This window comes from Dryobates pubescens, chromosome 16 (genome assembly GCF_014839835.1).
Source record: "Dryobates pubescens isolate bDryPub1 chromosome 16, bDryPub1.pri, whole genome shotgun sequence".
NCBI classification, from domain to species: Eukaryota; Metazoa; Chordata; class Aves; order Piciformes; family Picidae; genus Dryobates; species Dryobates pubescens.
Window position 1 is genome coordinate 3,145,893 of NC_071627.1, and position 15,583 is coordinate 3,161,475.

General features: G+C 47.4%; 2 protein-coding genes across 3 annotated transcripts in view; both read right to left on the reverse strand.

Moving 5' to 3' along the window:
* Positions 1–2,472: 2,472 nt before the first annotated feature.
* ZFP36L2 (ZFP36 ring finger protein like 2) lies at positions 2,473–6,794 on the reverse strand. 2 transcript variants are annotated; one of them, XM_054168488.1, is made up of 2 exons: positions 6,417–6,794; positions 2,473–5,784 (listed from the first exon to the last, which is right to left on the reverse strand). In XM_054168488.1, exons 1-2 carry the CDS (start codon positions 6,750–6,752, stop codon positions 4,390–4,392), a joined length of 1,731 nt encoding a protein of 576 aa, XP_054024463.1. In that variant the 5' UTR covers positions 6,753–6,794; the 3' UTR covers positions 2,473–4,389. The 2 variants fall into 2 exon arrangements, with proteins under 2 accessions (XP_054024463.1, XP_054024464.1); XM_054168489.1 differs by having other exon boundaries at positions 2,473–5,781; positions 6,417–6,792.
* A 4,347-nt stretch (positions 6,795–11,141) lies between these two features.
* LOC104296786 (thyroid adenoma-associated protein homolog) overlaps positions 11,142–15,583 on the reverse strand; it is a 39,449-nt gene continuing 35,007 nt past the window's right edge. The window contains exons 6-7 of the mRNA XM_054168624.1: positions 12,857–13,023; positions 11,142–11,697 (exon numbers count right to left, since the gene is read on the reverse strand). Coding sequence (XP_054024599.1) covers positions 11,380–11,697; positions 12,857–13,023 — 485 coding nt within the window. The 3' untranslated portion in view covers positions 11,142–11,379. The remainder of the gene's footprint in view (positions 11,698–12,856; positions 13,024–15,583) is intronic.

Here is a 15,583-nt window from a genome sequence, read left to right on the forward strand (position 1 = left end):
TTGTGTGCTGAATTGGGTTTAGCTTTTGTAATTAGCTTGGGTTAGTCAGCGAGCCCCAAAGCCCAGAGGAAGAAAAGGCTGTGAGAGTCACAGCACACCCACTCTACCTGAAGAAGGCAAACCCAAACAGATAAAAAGCCCCTAAGAAACTGAGAGGACTAAGGAGTAAAAATTAGAACTGCTGGTTTGATATGTTTGAAAACCCCCTAAGGATCATACCAAGATGCATTAAATCAATTCCCATTTTAAGATCTATTCCATTGTACCTGTTTCTACAAATGTAAGGATTTGCTACAATTTCTTTCAGATTATCAACTGAAGCAAGCATCTAAGACTCAGTCTTAACTAACAATTAGTAAAATCCTCATTTTCCATATTCCCCACCTCATTTTAAGTGCCCCCACAACTATTAAGAGAAATACCACACCCATAACAGGCAACAGCAGAGACTATAGTGCTCCTACTCAACCCCAAGCTCTTGAAGAAAAAGTTTGGGTTTTATGCAGGGTTTTATCAATTTATTGCAAGGCATCAGGAAATTTCTGAATGGCCTGACTAGCTTTACATGCTTAGTTGAATTTTGAAAGTAAAACAAAGAGTGCATGTGCTTAAATCAACATGTCACTGGTTTAAAGGTTAAGACTTGATTGTGCAGTGCAAGAAACAGGCACTTATCTTCCCAGTTCAAGGACTTCTGATGAACAGCAGAAGCACATAACACCGTAACAGGCTGTTCTGCAGTACACTTTTGCAGAGATACAAACAGAGCAGCGCACAGGAGGAGAGGCCTTAAGAGCATCACTTGCTTGGTCCAGGACAGAGGGTGGCTCAGGCCCCATTCTGCCCACACATTGGCACACCACTAGCCCATTGGGAGAAACTCATAGGCTGTCACCCATCCTGTCCTGGCAGTCTTTTCCACACAAAATGCTGGCGCTGATACCAGCAGGGTTGTATTTCACATGGGGCAGCTGCTATAAAGCTCCCAGAGCTCTTCCAGCCAGGAGACACCAAAGCCAGCCCTGGCACCCTCACCCAGATCCTGCTCATCCAACAGAGTCACATGGAAGATGAAAGTACTGCACTGATGGAGTACAGCTCTCCTAAACAAGTGAAACACAGCAATAAATAAAGTCCCTATCTATTGTGGTAAGAAAAAGGTGGGCTCGGGAGAAGAGGTAAGCAAGGGAAAGAACGGAAAAGCATACTTAGGGAAGACAGATGTGAAACTGAATGAGACTTTGCACTTCTAATTAATTGGTTTCAAAATCCCCGAAGAGAGTGAAGATGTAAGCTTCAGACACCAGTCAAAACAGCAGCTACTCTGCTTCCTGCAAACTATCAGCAAATGCCTTCTCCTTGCAGTCGTGGTATCTGTAACCAGGATCTGGCAGCGCTCAGAACTACTGCACAGGCAGTGCCAGAAGAGTTCTCCAGGAATTAGTTTGGGATTCAGGGCAAGCAATTTTAAGCCAAAGCATCAGACTAGTCCATAAAAAAAGAAAAAGGTGACTGCTGTAGCCAGGCTGTGTTGTCATACATTGCTTATGTTTTAATTTTAAACTGGGAGTCAGTCTAAGGTTTGTTACACAAACGTATGGCAGCGTTGCTACATTCCACCTTGTATTTATAGAAAGTACTGTGGCAGTCCGGGCAGCCCAGAGATGCCAAAATGTTAACAGCATTTATTATTAGTATAACAAAAGAGCAACAAAAGCCAGTTGAAATTGTGACTTAGTTCAAGGGAGTGATTGGAAGGGACCAAATAGTAGTTATTAGCTGAAATTCCTCCTGTACTAATGAACAGTCCCCAAGCTGCCAAGTATTTTGTTATACAAACATACCCTCAGAAAGGCAATTTGTTTAAAACCCCAGCCCTGAAAACTGATTAACACATTGAACCCTAGCCTGATTAACACCTGATAGGCCCTGAGTGGCAAGAGCTTTGAGGCAGAAGCCTGCATTCCTTCGATGAGGAACAAAGCTTTTGGGATAAAGGGTAAACCTTAATTACACCTTTTTGTTACAAAACTGCCAGTTCCTCCTTACCCCAAACAAACCAGGCACACTCATATAGCTCCATCAGCAACGTCTGTTTGATAAACACCGTTTTTTTCTGCTCCAGCTGTTAAACTACAAGCAGCAAAGGTCTGAACATTCACCCCTTTATAACAAAAAAAAAAAAAAAAAATAGTAAAGAAATGAAAACTGAGAACAAACTAAAGCAGGATACAGTGCACTGCTAGCATTGTCGAACCTTCTGGAAGGATTTATTAACTTTGGCTGCGAACCAGTGATTGCTGGAGGAGTGAACTGGAAGTGCAGTGCAAACTGGTTAATCTGTAGCTAGACGTTTTTTGTGATGGGGGGGGAAGGGAGGGAGGGGGGAGAGGTGGTGTTGGTGTTCAGCAAGAAATACTCACTGCCCGGGAGACAAGGTTTTAACATTCTGAAGGGTTACTTCTCCTTACATTTCGGGTTTTTTTCCAAAAAGTTTTATTGGGAGAACTACAAAACATTTACAGTACAAAGTTTACAGTCTCACAATCTGTAGTGAACTGACTCCCGAAAAATATATTACAACTCAAGTTGACTTATCCTTTAGTTACATTCAAAACATAGTTCTGTTAAAGTAGTCCAAAAGAGTACATAGTGCTCAATCTGTACCTATGTACAAACATAACTAAGCTACTGCTCATTCATCCACCGTCCAGGGAAGTTTTAGAAAACTCCTGCCTTTCTAACATAAGGAAAGAAAAATAAATTACAAGTCTTGGAATTCAATTAAACAAGACACGTTCATGTACTGGTATAAAGTTTCAGATCCAAAGATGGCCTCCATTCTTACACAAAATAAAGTGGCGAAATTTTGCCGTAGTTAAAACTCTTCCCTACATTCAAATTATCAAGCATTAAGAAAAATACTTATTTGGTTGAGAGATATTTAAGGCAAGCGTGGACCCTCAAGAAGGCACTTCGAGATGTAACACTAGCACCCCCAATTATTGCTACATACACTTCGAGAATATATCACAGTGTGATTGGTGGAGTTAGGCAACACAAAATACTTTTTGGTTATTTAAACAAGTCTGAATTAGATTTGCCACTTTTAAGTCTGATTGCTAAGTCAGTCTTCTGTTGTTTGTTTTTTCGTGTGTGTTTCAACTCGGACGGGCTACAACCATTTACATTCTAACAAAACCCATAGAAATTCCTCAAACTACTTCCACAGCATCGAGACCGATTTCTCTACAGAAACCATGCAATCTTTCAGATTTACGTAAACAAGGAGAGAAATTAATGAAATAAATATTACATACAATCTCTTAAATTAAGAATTTTACTCATTTACAATAAAATAACCAAGTGAAGTTACAAAAAGGCATATATTACTGTGAAAAGAACACGCTCCATGTTTCGCCGATTAATAATGGCAATCATAATTTAAACATAATAAAAGAATATATATCTATTGCTTTTCATCATACCCGATAAATACAGTATGAACAAATTACCAATGTATACTTTTCACAAGATAATAAATAAGTTAAATAGTTTCATATTGAGTTGTGTGCAGTGACTCATTCATGCAATCAACTCAAACAGCTAAAAAAAAAAAATTGAAAAAAAAAAATCAGCAGTTATTCTCCAACAAATTACAAACTAAACTCAGCTGAGTGCTTCCAAATAAAGCAACAACAAAATTGTTCTAAGCCAAACATCCACTAAGTGGTGGCAATGGAACCAATATTAAACTTTGGAATGAAGGTTTTAGCATTTGTTATAATAATATATAGATATATAAAAAAAGGAAGGTTATCAAGGCATATTCTTGGCAGGATGATGGATTTCTCTTTTCCTCTTTACAAAAAAAAAACCTTGTAGTTTAGTACGTTCTGGGTTTTTATTTGAACTCGATTGAACGATAAACTAGTTTGTAACTTTTTTTTGTACGTGTTTGGAGGAGCTGGACAGGCACAACTCGGGCTCCTCGGATTGTTGCTTTCTGGTGGTGTCTTTTCTAATGCTCACTCTTGTTTTGCTTGGTTTTTTTTTTTCGTTTGAACACAGATGGAATGGCTGCTGCTGGTGCATATAACAACTTGTCTCCAACGAACAACAACGATAAAAAAACACACCCAAACCAAAAATCCCCTTCTTCCAAGGTCTCTCTATAAAAATAGGTTTGTTCAGTTCGTGTCGTTTGCCCTTTTGCAAGATGCTTCGTTTTGTTCAGCTCTCGGTGTATATATAGAGATAGATAGATATATAGATATATATATTAAAAAAAAAAAAAAAGAAAAGAAAATATTCACTTTCTTCACTCGTTAACTTACTTGCTTGGCAGCCACAGGGCCGAGCGGCGGCAGCCCGGTATGCCCGGCCCCCCTAGTCGTCAGAGATGGAGAGGCGACTGAAGATGGGCAGGCGGCGGCCCGAGTCCAGGCTGGGCGACTCGGAGCCGCTGAGGGAGCCGGAGCTGAGGGAGCCGCTCAGATAGCTCTCCCGGTCGGAAAGAGAGTCCGGGGGACTGGGCGGCGCGTCGAAGACAGGCGACTCGGAGAGGCGGCGGAGGGGCTGGAAGCTGAAGGGCGGCGAAGCGGGAGGCGGTGGGCAGCCCCCGCCGGGCGGCGGCGGAGGCGGCTGCTGCTGGCAGCGGTAGTAGGCCGCGGCGGCGGCAGCCGCAGCAGCTGCAGCGGCGAAGTTCTGGGTGTGGAGGGCGAGTGGGGCGATGAGACTGCCTAACTCCTGCCCCGAGAAGGAGAATGCGTTGTTAGCGCAGGGGGGAGAGAGCAGCTCCTCGCAGTACGACGCGGAGGCGGGCGGCGGCGGCGTGCGCGACCCGCCGGGGCTCTCCAGCAGGGCGGCGTCCAGGCGACCGCCGGGTGGCGGGGGCGGCGGGGCGGCGCTGTGTGGGTGGTGGTGGTGATGGTGGGCGGAGAAGCCGGAGAAGCTTAGGCTGTGGTGCAGCTTGGGTCGCTCGCCGCCGCGCGGGTGCCCGAAGCTACTGCCGCCGCTGCCCAGCGGGTGGTCGCGGGGGGTGAAGGCGCGGAGGTCGCCGGTACTGCCGGTGGGGTGCGGTGGCGGGTGGTGGTGGTGGTGGTGGGGCCCTCCTGCAGAGGCGGCGCCGGCAGTGCCACCCCCTGGCGCCGGGCGGCGCTCGTCGGCGTTGTGGATGAAGTGGCAGCGGGGGCCGTAGGGGCAGAAGCCGATGGTGTGGAAGGTGCGGCAGAGCTCGGTTTTGTACTTCGGATGGCGGGTGAGGCTGCGCAGCTCGTGGAAGCCGTGCGCGAACTGGCACTTCTCGCCGTACTTGCAAGCGCCGCTCTCCTCGAAGGGGCGGCACAACTCCGTCTTGTAGCGCGTCGAGTTGATAGGGGCCCCGCCGCCGGAGCCGCTCCCCTTGCCGGCCGCCGCCGCCGCTTGCTGCTGCTGCTGGAGCTGCTGCATGAGGTGCTGGCTGCGCTCGCCGTTCTCGCTGAAGGAGCGGTCCCGAAACTTGTTCTCCTTGTTGAGTAGGGCCGTGGGGCTGCTGCTGCCGCCTCCGCCGGAGCCCGCCTCTTTCATACTGCCGAACGAAGACGAAGAAGAGGAGGAGGTGGAAGAAGAGCTGGAGCCGGTGGGGCTGGGAAATTTGGAGCCGCCGGCCAGCGCCGGCAGGTTGCTGGTGGAGTGCCGCCGCAGGAAGCCTGGCGCGAAGCTGGAGCTTGGGGGGGTCACCGGGGTCCCCACGGCCTTCTTATCCAGCATGCTGCTGAGGTTGGTCAGTGACTTCTCCGTCTGCTGGGACGGGGGGAGGAGAAGGGGAAGCGGGGGAAAACAGAGCGGGAGAGAAAAGGGTGTTGCACAGTGACTGCCAGCCCACTGCCACAGCTCCGTCGGGCGCCCAGTGCCCCCTCTGCAGTGCTGCCGGCGCGCCATGGGTGCCGGGGGGGGGAGGGGGGTGGTGGTTTGCACCGCCTAGCCCGCCCCCAAAGCAGGTCTGCTGCGAGGGGCAGCGTGCCACAGGGAGCGCGACAGAAACGGGGGGCGGAAAAAAAATCAACAAAAAGAGCCCTTAAAGGCTTTGCTGTATATGCAACTTTTATATAAAAGTTTCTCTTGGCAGCGCAACACTTGGGCCGAGCAGCTCCGGCGCTTCTGCACCTCTAGACAAAACCCACCCCGAACACCCCCGTAGCAACCGCGCACAGCACGCCGCTCCGACGCTCGCAGCCTTGCATCAGCCGCCTTGCAGCAGCACGCACACTGCTTTAACCCGGCCAGCTGTCAGGCGGCGCACACCCCGTCCCGGGCGGGCGCAGGCCTCCCGCCCTGCCAGGATCCGTCCCCGGTCCGAGCAGCCTGGGACACTATCTTGCACAGCGCGGCACCGGCAGCCCGGGTCGCGCCTGAGAAACTGCGCTCCTCCCTACCTTGCACAAGAAATCGATATCGTAGAAGGCGGATAAAAGTGTCGTCGACATTTCTAGATCCTGTAATGGTCGGAAATACAGGAAGGACCGAAAGATCCCGCTTTCCTCGGAGAGTTTGGAAAAGCCACGACTATATAGGAGAGGGCCGTTTTCTTGAGATCCGAAATGATCCCCGTCTCCTTCCCGGCGGGACGACGGGTGCCGAGCCGAAGCGGCGGCGACGGCGGCTGCACAGCAGCAGGCGAACTGCGGGAACTCCGCGGCTCCCCGCGCCGCCCCCATATAAACGCCGCCGCCGGGGCCCGCGGGGGCGGTGCCCCGCTCCGGCCGCCCCATGCCGCGTGCCGGGCCCGCCCCAGCCCGCTCCGCCCCGGTCCAGCCCGCCTTGCCTCGACCCGCCGGAACGTTGAAAGTTTTGTAGGAGGGTGCGGGGCGCGCTGGCGGCGACCTGCAAGCTTGTCTGTATTGCCCACCAACAGTCCCCGGTACTCCCGAGTCGGAGGCATCCGGAGCGGGACAGGGGCCTCGGCGGAGTAGCACTGCGCCTTACGAGCTCGCCCCTGCGGAACGCCGTTCTTTGCACCCCTCTCCAAACACCTAGCGCCCCCACGCCTGCTGCGGCCTCCAGCCCCGGCAGCGGGCTGGGGATTGTACGCGCAGCCGCCGAGCGGCCTCTCCCTTATCCCAGCGGGTGGGGGCCGCGGCCGGGCAGAGGCGGGCGCGCGGTGTGGCGGGAGAGGCGCGGCAGCGCCGGGGACACGTCTTCCTCACGCCCCACTGGAAATAAACCTTTACCACAGAATTAGTTTGAAACAAAGGTCGGGCCCGCGCTGCTCCAGTGGGATTGGCAGGCTGCGCGCCTCGCCGCTTCTCTCTTTTGGGGAGTTTTTTTTTCTGAGTTTGGGGGAGGTTGGCAAGCAGTCGCGGGACAGCACTGTATCGTCCGGGCTGATCTGCGACCCTCTACCCCGCAATCGTTCCCGCCCCGTACCGTCTCAGGCCTATGTCTCATGCTCTCTACACCTCACCCCCAGCTGCGGCCCGGCAGCCGCCAAGGTCTTGTGACCCGCCGGCCTGTGCCAGGTTGCCGCCCCAGCTCGCTGCTCCGGGAGCTCTCCCGCCGGGCAGCCCCCTCCCCCCCGCCGCCGGGAAGGGCGAAAGCAGCAGCAGGTCGGCTGGCGAGGTTCCTTCACCCGGCCGGGAGCCGCCGATCAAAACACCCCACCCCCTCCCTTCCCCCCGCGCCGATAAGGACGCGCTAACACGCCAAGAGAAAGCAGCGGAGGCAGTGGCTCTGTCCCCTCCCGCGCTTGGTGAGCCCCAGGAAAGGGGAGAATGGACAGACGCGCAAAGTTTTATTGCTGCTAAAGCCAGCAGAGGCGTTTGATTCTCTTTAGCTTCCGAGCCTGGCTGTCGGGCCCCGGAGGCCCAAGGGTGCAGACCTGACGTCAGCAGGAGCCCCGCGCTTCGAAAACACGTTTCCAAAAGCAAGCAAGTTGGGGACGGGGGCCTGGGCTCCTGGAGCACGTCACGCGGGCTTTCGCAAACCCCACACCCCCCCAAGTCGCCATGAGGCTCACGCTCCCGTTTGGTTCATCCCCCTCCTCCTCCCCAGAGGCTGCGTCTGGTGGGTGGTGCGCTGCAGGCTGGAGCCGGACTCCGCCACTAGCGCAGAGCCACCGCCAGTGAACCGCCGCCGCCGGCGGAGGGGCGCGCGGCCTGGGAGGCCTGAGCGGAACTTGGCAACAGAGATCTTAAAAACGCCCGGGAAAGGAGAGCTGGGGACAATAAGCCCAAACCTCGTTTATTTCGTATCCCAGAGCTTCATGTAGGTGAGTTCCCCACTCTCCCGGCGCTTTTCGGAACGGCACAACCAGCCCCGTTGCCAGCCTCCCGGCTGCAAACCCGGCCGCTCGGGCGAGAGGAGGTGGGCCCGCAGCGAGGGCCGACGACGATGCGCGGGGCTCTGACACCCCCTGGTGCCCATGCCCGCACCCGCGCAGAGCTGCTACAGCTTTCCCTTAAGGAGTTCCTACCTTTCTCTCTTCCAGCCTTGCAGAAAGGTTACTATTCCTGACCGACCAACAAGGGGCTGCCTCTCAAACGGGAACCCACCTGAAAGCCAAACCACGAGACCAGCGCAGATGGATGCCATAAGGCACACAATTTCCCATTACGATGCCTCTTTTGCTACAACTTTCTCTCTGGTCCACTCTGATTTGCTTGCATACTGACCCAAAATCAAACTCTTCCTCCTCCCAAGCCTATCTGTAAGGAAACCCATCACCTTCAGAGCACATCCCGCCTGCTAGTGAACTGAGTAAACAGTTCATGATAGCAATCACACAATGTGCTAACCATCATTTGGAAGAACACTTTGATAAACTGACTTTGATAAAGCACATGGCAGATAGTATGCCAGTATAAAATTTTGCTAACCCTCATCTGCAATTGATGCTTAAGGTTTAAAGGTTCTTGATTGAGTGGTTATAAAGTCACCAGCAGCGTATGGTGAAATGTCTATGTGCTGATAACTTGTTTAATTTGCTCTCTATAACCTAAGGTGGATAACAGAGGTTTCAACTACCTTTTAAAACCATAAGGAAGACAGCATTTTCAAGCCATTTGGTTTACTGATTAACCAAGTCTTCAAGGCTTCACAAAGTTACTAAAGTTTTATGGTCACTGTGCATCTACTACTATGGTGTTACCTGTCTGCATTTATCCATTTGTCAATATTGAATCTGTGTATGTATTTTAAATTCTACTCAATGGGGAAAAAACCCAAACCACCAAACAAGCAAACGACAACAACGAACCCACAACCACCCACAAACAAACCAATCAAAAAGAGCTGATTTATGCTAACCACTGACATGAGTGAAGTCACACAAGTATACTGGAATTCTGATACCACACAAAATTCTGTTTCTACTGTAAAAGCTGTTGCTACACTAGCTCAAAAATGTTGGGAAGGCATGGCAAAAGCAGCAGCTGCTAATTAGTTGTACAGGTCTTAACTATTTTTAAGAGTGGGTCCCAGACATGATCTGGGCTGTTCTTTCCCCAGGAGCTCAAAACAGATGCAAATAGATTATTTTTCAGCTGAACTCAGTGTGGCTTCTTGTTTCTGTGGAACATCCTTTCATCTCAGATTCCAACTTTTGACTTTTGTCTCCTGAACGTCTCAAGTTTCATTGTTGTATTGTAACCCTGAATACTGGAAATTTACAGAAAGCATTTAAACTTCTGTTCCAGAATTATCTTTCAGTGGCAACTTTGTCTTCTGCAGCTTTCAGGTGTCCACTAAACCTAATTTGGAAGCTCAACTACAGTAGTTTCTATTTGAACTCGAGAAGCAGGAAGGAACTGGCTACTGCGTACGACAGAGCCTAGCGACTGCATGCCACGCAGGCCCACGCCATATCCTAGCAAGGCTCAGCCAGCCCCTGGCACGGCTAAAGCAAACCCTGTCGAGTTCAAGCCAGCTCCGGACGACGTAAAGGTACAGGCCTGGGCGCCAGGCCGGACGCGGGGGGGTGGTGGGGAGCTGGGCCGGGCCGGGCCGAGCCCCTCTGGCCCCGAGGGCGTCTGAGCCCCGTCTAGGCACGCGGGGGCGTACGACGGCGCTGCATTGCCACCTGCTGGCCATGTGCCGCGACACGCAACGCCCTTCCCGCGGCACCGGCCATGGGAAGCACTGCTAATTACCTGTGCCATCATCGTCGACATTTACAACTAAACTGTGCTAATGTGCAATTACCTTAAGAGTCTGGACGCAAACAGGCGTTTATTGTACGTGTTACTCTTCCAAGGAGATGAAACAACAACGTAGACCCAGGTACACCTCTGTTTTGGCCATGCCCAGCTGCAATCTGACCAAAGGTAAGGTTATAGCTCTTAGCCACAGGAAAGTGAACATCTCGTTTTTAAGTAAATATTTAGAATGGATGCTTCATTTTAATACTGAAGCCCACTTTCAGTTCCCAGAAAAACACATCTGCAAAGCACGGCAAATATTTTTGTGTTTCAGATGGTGGCACTGCTGAGTACGCCGGTGTGTTCTCCACACTTGCTTCACCTGAGTGCTGCAGAGCAAGATCATTTCTGGGACACCTCTGGGGACCTAGCCACTGAGCAGGACCTTACTTTCTAAGAGTGCTTCCTGAGCAAGGTGTTCTGAAGTAAAGATGAAACTGTTTTCCTCACAATGGAGCAGCAGTCTTAATTTTAGAGCCATTTTATAAAAGTAGTTATTTGATTTATGAGAAGACAGAGGCATGAAGAAGTCTAACTAATGCTCTCGTCATGTGCAAAGCAAGGTTCCTACCAAAGTGAGAGTTCTTGCCTTCCTCCAGAGGAAAATGTGAAATGTAGTCTAAAAGTTGCCACAGACAGAGAGGCCAAGGTTTGTTTCTTCCTCTTTCCAAAACACATTAAAAGAAAAAAAAAAAGGTATAAAGGTATATTAATTTAATAACTTCCATTATATACCTTGAAAGAAGACCAAATCAACTTTTTCTTGATATTAAAATACAGGAGGTAAAAAAATGTGTGATAAAATGTAACACACAGGTGGCCTGCACCTGGGTGAATGGAAAATATTAGGTTTAGCTTCATTACTTCCTACAGTAGCTATTATAAACCATGCTCAGAATGAAATGAGCAAAAGCATTTGAAAGGAACAGTCTGCCACAGCACGTGACCAGAAGAAAAAAAATAATAAAAAAAATAAATCAGTGGACTCATATATTAAAAAAAAGTGTTAGGCCTGAACACTGAATGGTTTGCTGCAGGTTTACCAGAGCTGTTACAGCAAAGGATTATTCCTTGAATATTGTTAGAATTCAGTACATCCAAGTAAGATAGGCACAGCTGTAAATAATCCTGAAGACGACTGATGTGAGCAGAGCTGTTTTGTGTGCTGCACACATGGAAGATGGCACAAGGGTGAGCTTTCATTTTAGCAAGAATCATCAGATTTCAGCAGGTTTAATATTTTAAGGCAGACTGATAATCTTTCCTTTTCAATAGACAATCTTGTGAATTCTGCAGTTCTGGAAAATTCTGGAGTCCGAGGCAGTGCTCTGAGAAGATGTCCAACCATCTGCGCTTGATCCATTGTTATTCTTGACAGTCGATGGAGTTCTCCGTGATCTGGTAAAGTTAGATGAGTTACTGATACAAGCTGTAGAATGTGCTTACTGAGTTGCCTGACGTGAGTCAACTTCTCTGCCCAAAAATTGACTTCTCCTTTATCAAATAGGTGATCATCTTCTTCCTTAACAAAAGGAAAAACAACAGTGGCTAGAAAAGGGCTTGATAATAATCAGAAAATAATATAAGGTATTAAAGAATCTGTTAGAGAGAAACAATGGCAATACAGGTTGTTACAGAACTCCTTCTTTATATTAAATAGAAAAAGGTGAGAATTCATGTGTGTAATTTTCCAAAGGTTTGAAAAAACACAGTAAAAAAGGTTCCTGCTTTGCAAAAGAAATTTTACCTTGACAAATCAGGCAGTTATGATATAACTCCTGGGAAACAGTGGAAGTAAATAGTAGTACTAATCCTTAACATGTGCTTGCCTTCCCCTGTGAAACTGTCTTATATTTCAGAGAGACCTCTCTCTAACCAGTATGGTAATTTGCTGTATCATGGAGCATTTTGAGTGGATTAAATGAAAGAGGAAAATTGTATCAGTCAGTGAAAGATCAGAAAGGTGTACCTAAACCACAGGCTTAAGAGAAGTTTCGTAATGTATTTAGTAGGTCATATTAATTATCAACGAACTTCTCAAAGATGTAGCCACTCCTGCTCCTTCCGGTTTACCTTCAAGCATGACTTTGATTTTTGCAGTCTTTCAAAACAAAGAGAGCAGAGTGTATTACACAGTATTAGCTTTTACAGAACCAGTGTGGCAAAGCTTTTCTTGCTGTAAATAATCCTGAAGACAACTGATGTGAGCAGAGCTGTTTCGTGTGCTGCACACATGGAAGATGGCACAAGGTTAACAAACAGATAAATGACATCTCTGGAAAAGCTAGCAGTTGGAAGAGCACTGTTCTTGAATGCTAGAAGTGCCTGTCAGCAGGCACAGCAACAATTTAAATTCAGTGTCTGCAAAGCTACTGAATGCAATTAGTTACAGCCTCAAAATTTGCTAAATCAGCAGTGACTTGTGAAGTGTCTTCATCTATTTCAGTGTCTGTGTATTGGTCTCTTCAATGTCATTCTGATATTACCAGGAAACAGTCATCAAACTCTTATTTTTATTATAAATATTGTCCATGTGAATTTAAAAAAGCCTCTGTAATCAGTTAATAGGAGAGTAGTGATCATCAGGCTTCATCAGGTGAGATACTTCATTTGATTCCCACCACAAAACTGCAGAAATTTAGCAATCCTGACATGAGATGGCAACTGGTTGTTAAAATTACCAGGGCTGAAGTCGCAGAGTCTCTTTGCAGATGGCTGTCTCCCAGCAGCCACTCCAGCAGGATCGGCACACCAGCACGAAGCATTCCCCACTGCTGGAGCAGCTCACACAATATGCCAAAGGCTAAATCCAAGGCCATGGGAGCATTCACTATCCTAAGTGCACACTCTGTTGAGAAAAATATGCATAACAATGTATAGCAAGACCACAAATATTTTCAAATAAAATCAGCACAGAATGATTTCCTGCAAACAGATGTGGAATTTACACAATCACATTTACAATGAGGAACTATACTGCAAGTAAGTTAGATGAATGTTTACTTCTGTGCCCCTTGGGGCCTTTTCTCAATTCCAAAATAATACAGACAGCAACTGAAAGTGCTGATGCTTAATATTTTTTTTTCCTGCATATGAAGTGACTTTCATTAATTTGTGTGCAAATACACAAAGATACCTGTTAGACACATCTCCAGAGACAGTCCCAACACTACTGCACGGTGACTATTTTCACCAAACTGCAGCTACACCCTGAATCCAATTCTATGTTTCCACTGGAACTCAAATCCCACAGCTCATTACATGTTTTTAAAGGGCTGGGATGTAAAATGAATCATTATTGGGTGAGCAATCTCTTCATACTTATGTGTGTGTATATATATACACACACATACACACAAACATGCACACATAGAGATCAAGACAGGCTTAGAAAAGGTATTAAAGAAGGGAAAGCAGACATTGTTTACAGTATCATCACAGAGCTGTATTTGTACAGGTTTTGCTATCACGCCAGGACCATACACAAAGCCATCAGCCACAGCATACTTCTTTCCTGAATTCCCCTACATTTGGCAGATGCTATTTCAACTATGTGCTTCCTAGGGCTGCCCTCAATAATGGAGTACATAAAAATGCTAGAAGCCCCCTTTGCATGAGAACTCCAACCATTGTTTACAGGTAGGTGTTTCACCACTGCTAACAGGAACTCAATTTCATTTTTTTTTAAGGGGAACACAGAAGGAGGGATGGAGAGCTAGTGAACAGAGCCCTGTAAAATCCCTATTGCTGTAAGACAATTTTAGGCAAAATTCATCCTTGTCTATAGCCACCAGCGAATGAACAACTGTGCAGTGATATCATAAGGACATGTCATTGTTGAAGGCTGTCTCTTGTAAGCATTATTTGATAAAAATCCATACAGACATGGAAGGCAGACCCTTACTTTTTGTGCCTACTTAAGAGTTCCTCTTGAAGGAAAACCTTTACTGACATGACAGAGGCATGCATAGCAGTGCAGCCAACACCTACCCTTCGCAACCCATGTTCAGAGCTGCAGCACAGACCTCTATTCTGTAACATCTCCCAAAGCTTCATGCCAGCTGCAGGCTTCCTAGAGCACATTGGCACAGCACAGAAACATAGAGTGAAACACCAGGACTAAGCAAATATGCCTGCTAATGCATAAGGATCACAGGAAACAACTAAGGACCAAACAGACCAACAGAAAGATGGGTATGCGGTATTAGACAGACCAGGTCATGTACTGAGAACATTGGGGAGGATGAATTAGTATTTGAGACCATGAGAACAAAGGACTGTAATAAGGAAGGGAGTGAAGGAGAAAGAACAGATGGTCCCTTCTTTATCTTGGAGTTAGATGAGGGTAAATGGAAATCTCCTTGAACAAGCAACAGGAAGGCAGGCAGTCAATCTCTTGGTGACACTAACTATGTTACATATGCAGTTTGTCTCTGCTAGACAGTAAAATAAAATGTCCAAATCTGTTTTCCTCATGTCAGGACTTACCACTGTATCAGGCCATCCCTCACTTTGTTCTTGAGGGAGAGCTTGCAGGGGTGCAATGCAACATTCCCACACCCTTTATTTTAGGTATTGACTGGCTTAGGTATTGTTTTTGCTGACACTTCTTTCCAGGATTTCTTTTATTAAAAACAAACAAACAAACAGACAAACAAACAAACAAACACCCAGCTTGCTTTCTCTGCTTCTGTGCTCCACTCGGTAGCAGTCTGATACTCCAAAGATTGGGTGCAATGGTTGTCCTCTCTGATTTGATTTGCTTAAGGCTCAGACAGAAAAGAGTTTCATTCAAGTGCCAAGGGCAACTCAGAAATGCTGCAAATGCTCAGAGCTGGAAGAGTAGAAAGGAAAACAGAGTGTGGGGCTCTGAGTCTGAAACAAATACCCCATTTACAAATACTTGCAAAATGCAACATTTTAAACAGGTCTTTTGAATTACGATGATCTTTCATGTTTAACAGATGATTACTGAAAGTCTGTGACTGTCAATATTTATGTAACATCTCTTGCTTGTGTCACTTCATTTGTATTTGAATATTTAGCAAGTTTAATTAAGTGACACTGGGAGCTAAAAAACAAGCATTATTTTCTACTGCTGTCTTCCTGAAGTTAGCTGTTGCTTCTGAGGACTGATTATAGACTACAGATTATAGATCCAACTGCAGAGATTTAAAATACCTGCTATTTTCTGAGGTCTTTTTTTCTTTTAAGATTTATACTCCTCAAATATAAATATGGTGATGCTCTCTCTCTGTGAATGAGAACACTGGACTACTGAGAAAAGTTCCAAAACCTATATTGAGGCCTCTAATTCTGTTATTACATGAGCAGCTGAAAACTTCCAAGAGGTAGCAAAACAAGTAATGCTGAGGTACTGCTTAGACTGAACTTGCTTGCTAGCAGTT

What these genes read in the sequence shown, in the direction of transcription:
- ZFP36L2 (XM_054168488.1), bottom strand. Translation starts at nt 6,752, where the DNA reads ATGGGGCGGCCGGAGCGGGGCACCGCCCCCGCGGGCCCCGGCGGCGGC. An exon ending in ATATCGATTTCTTGTGCAAG is followed by an intron (nt 5,785 to 6,416) that starts GTAGGGAGGAGC and finishes CCCCCGTCCCAG; the next exon opens with CAGACGGAGAAGTCACTGAC.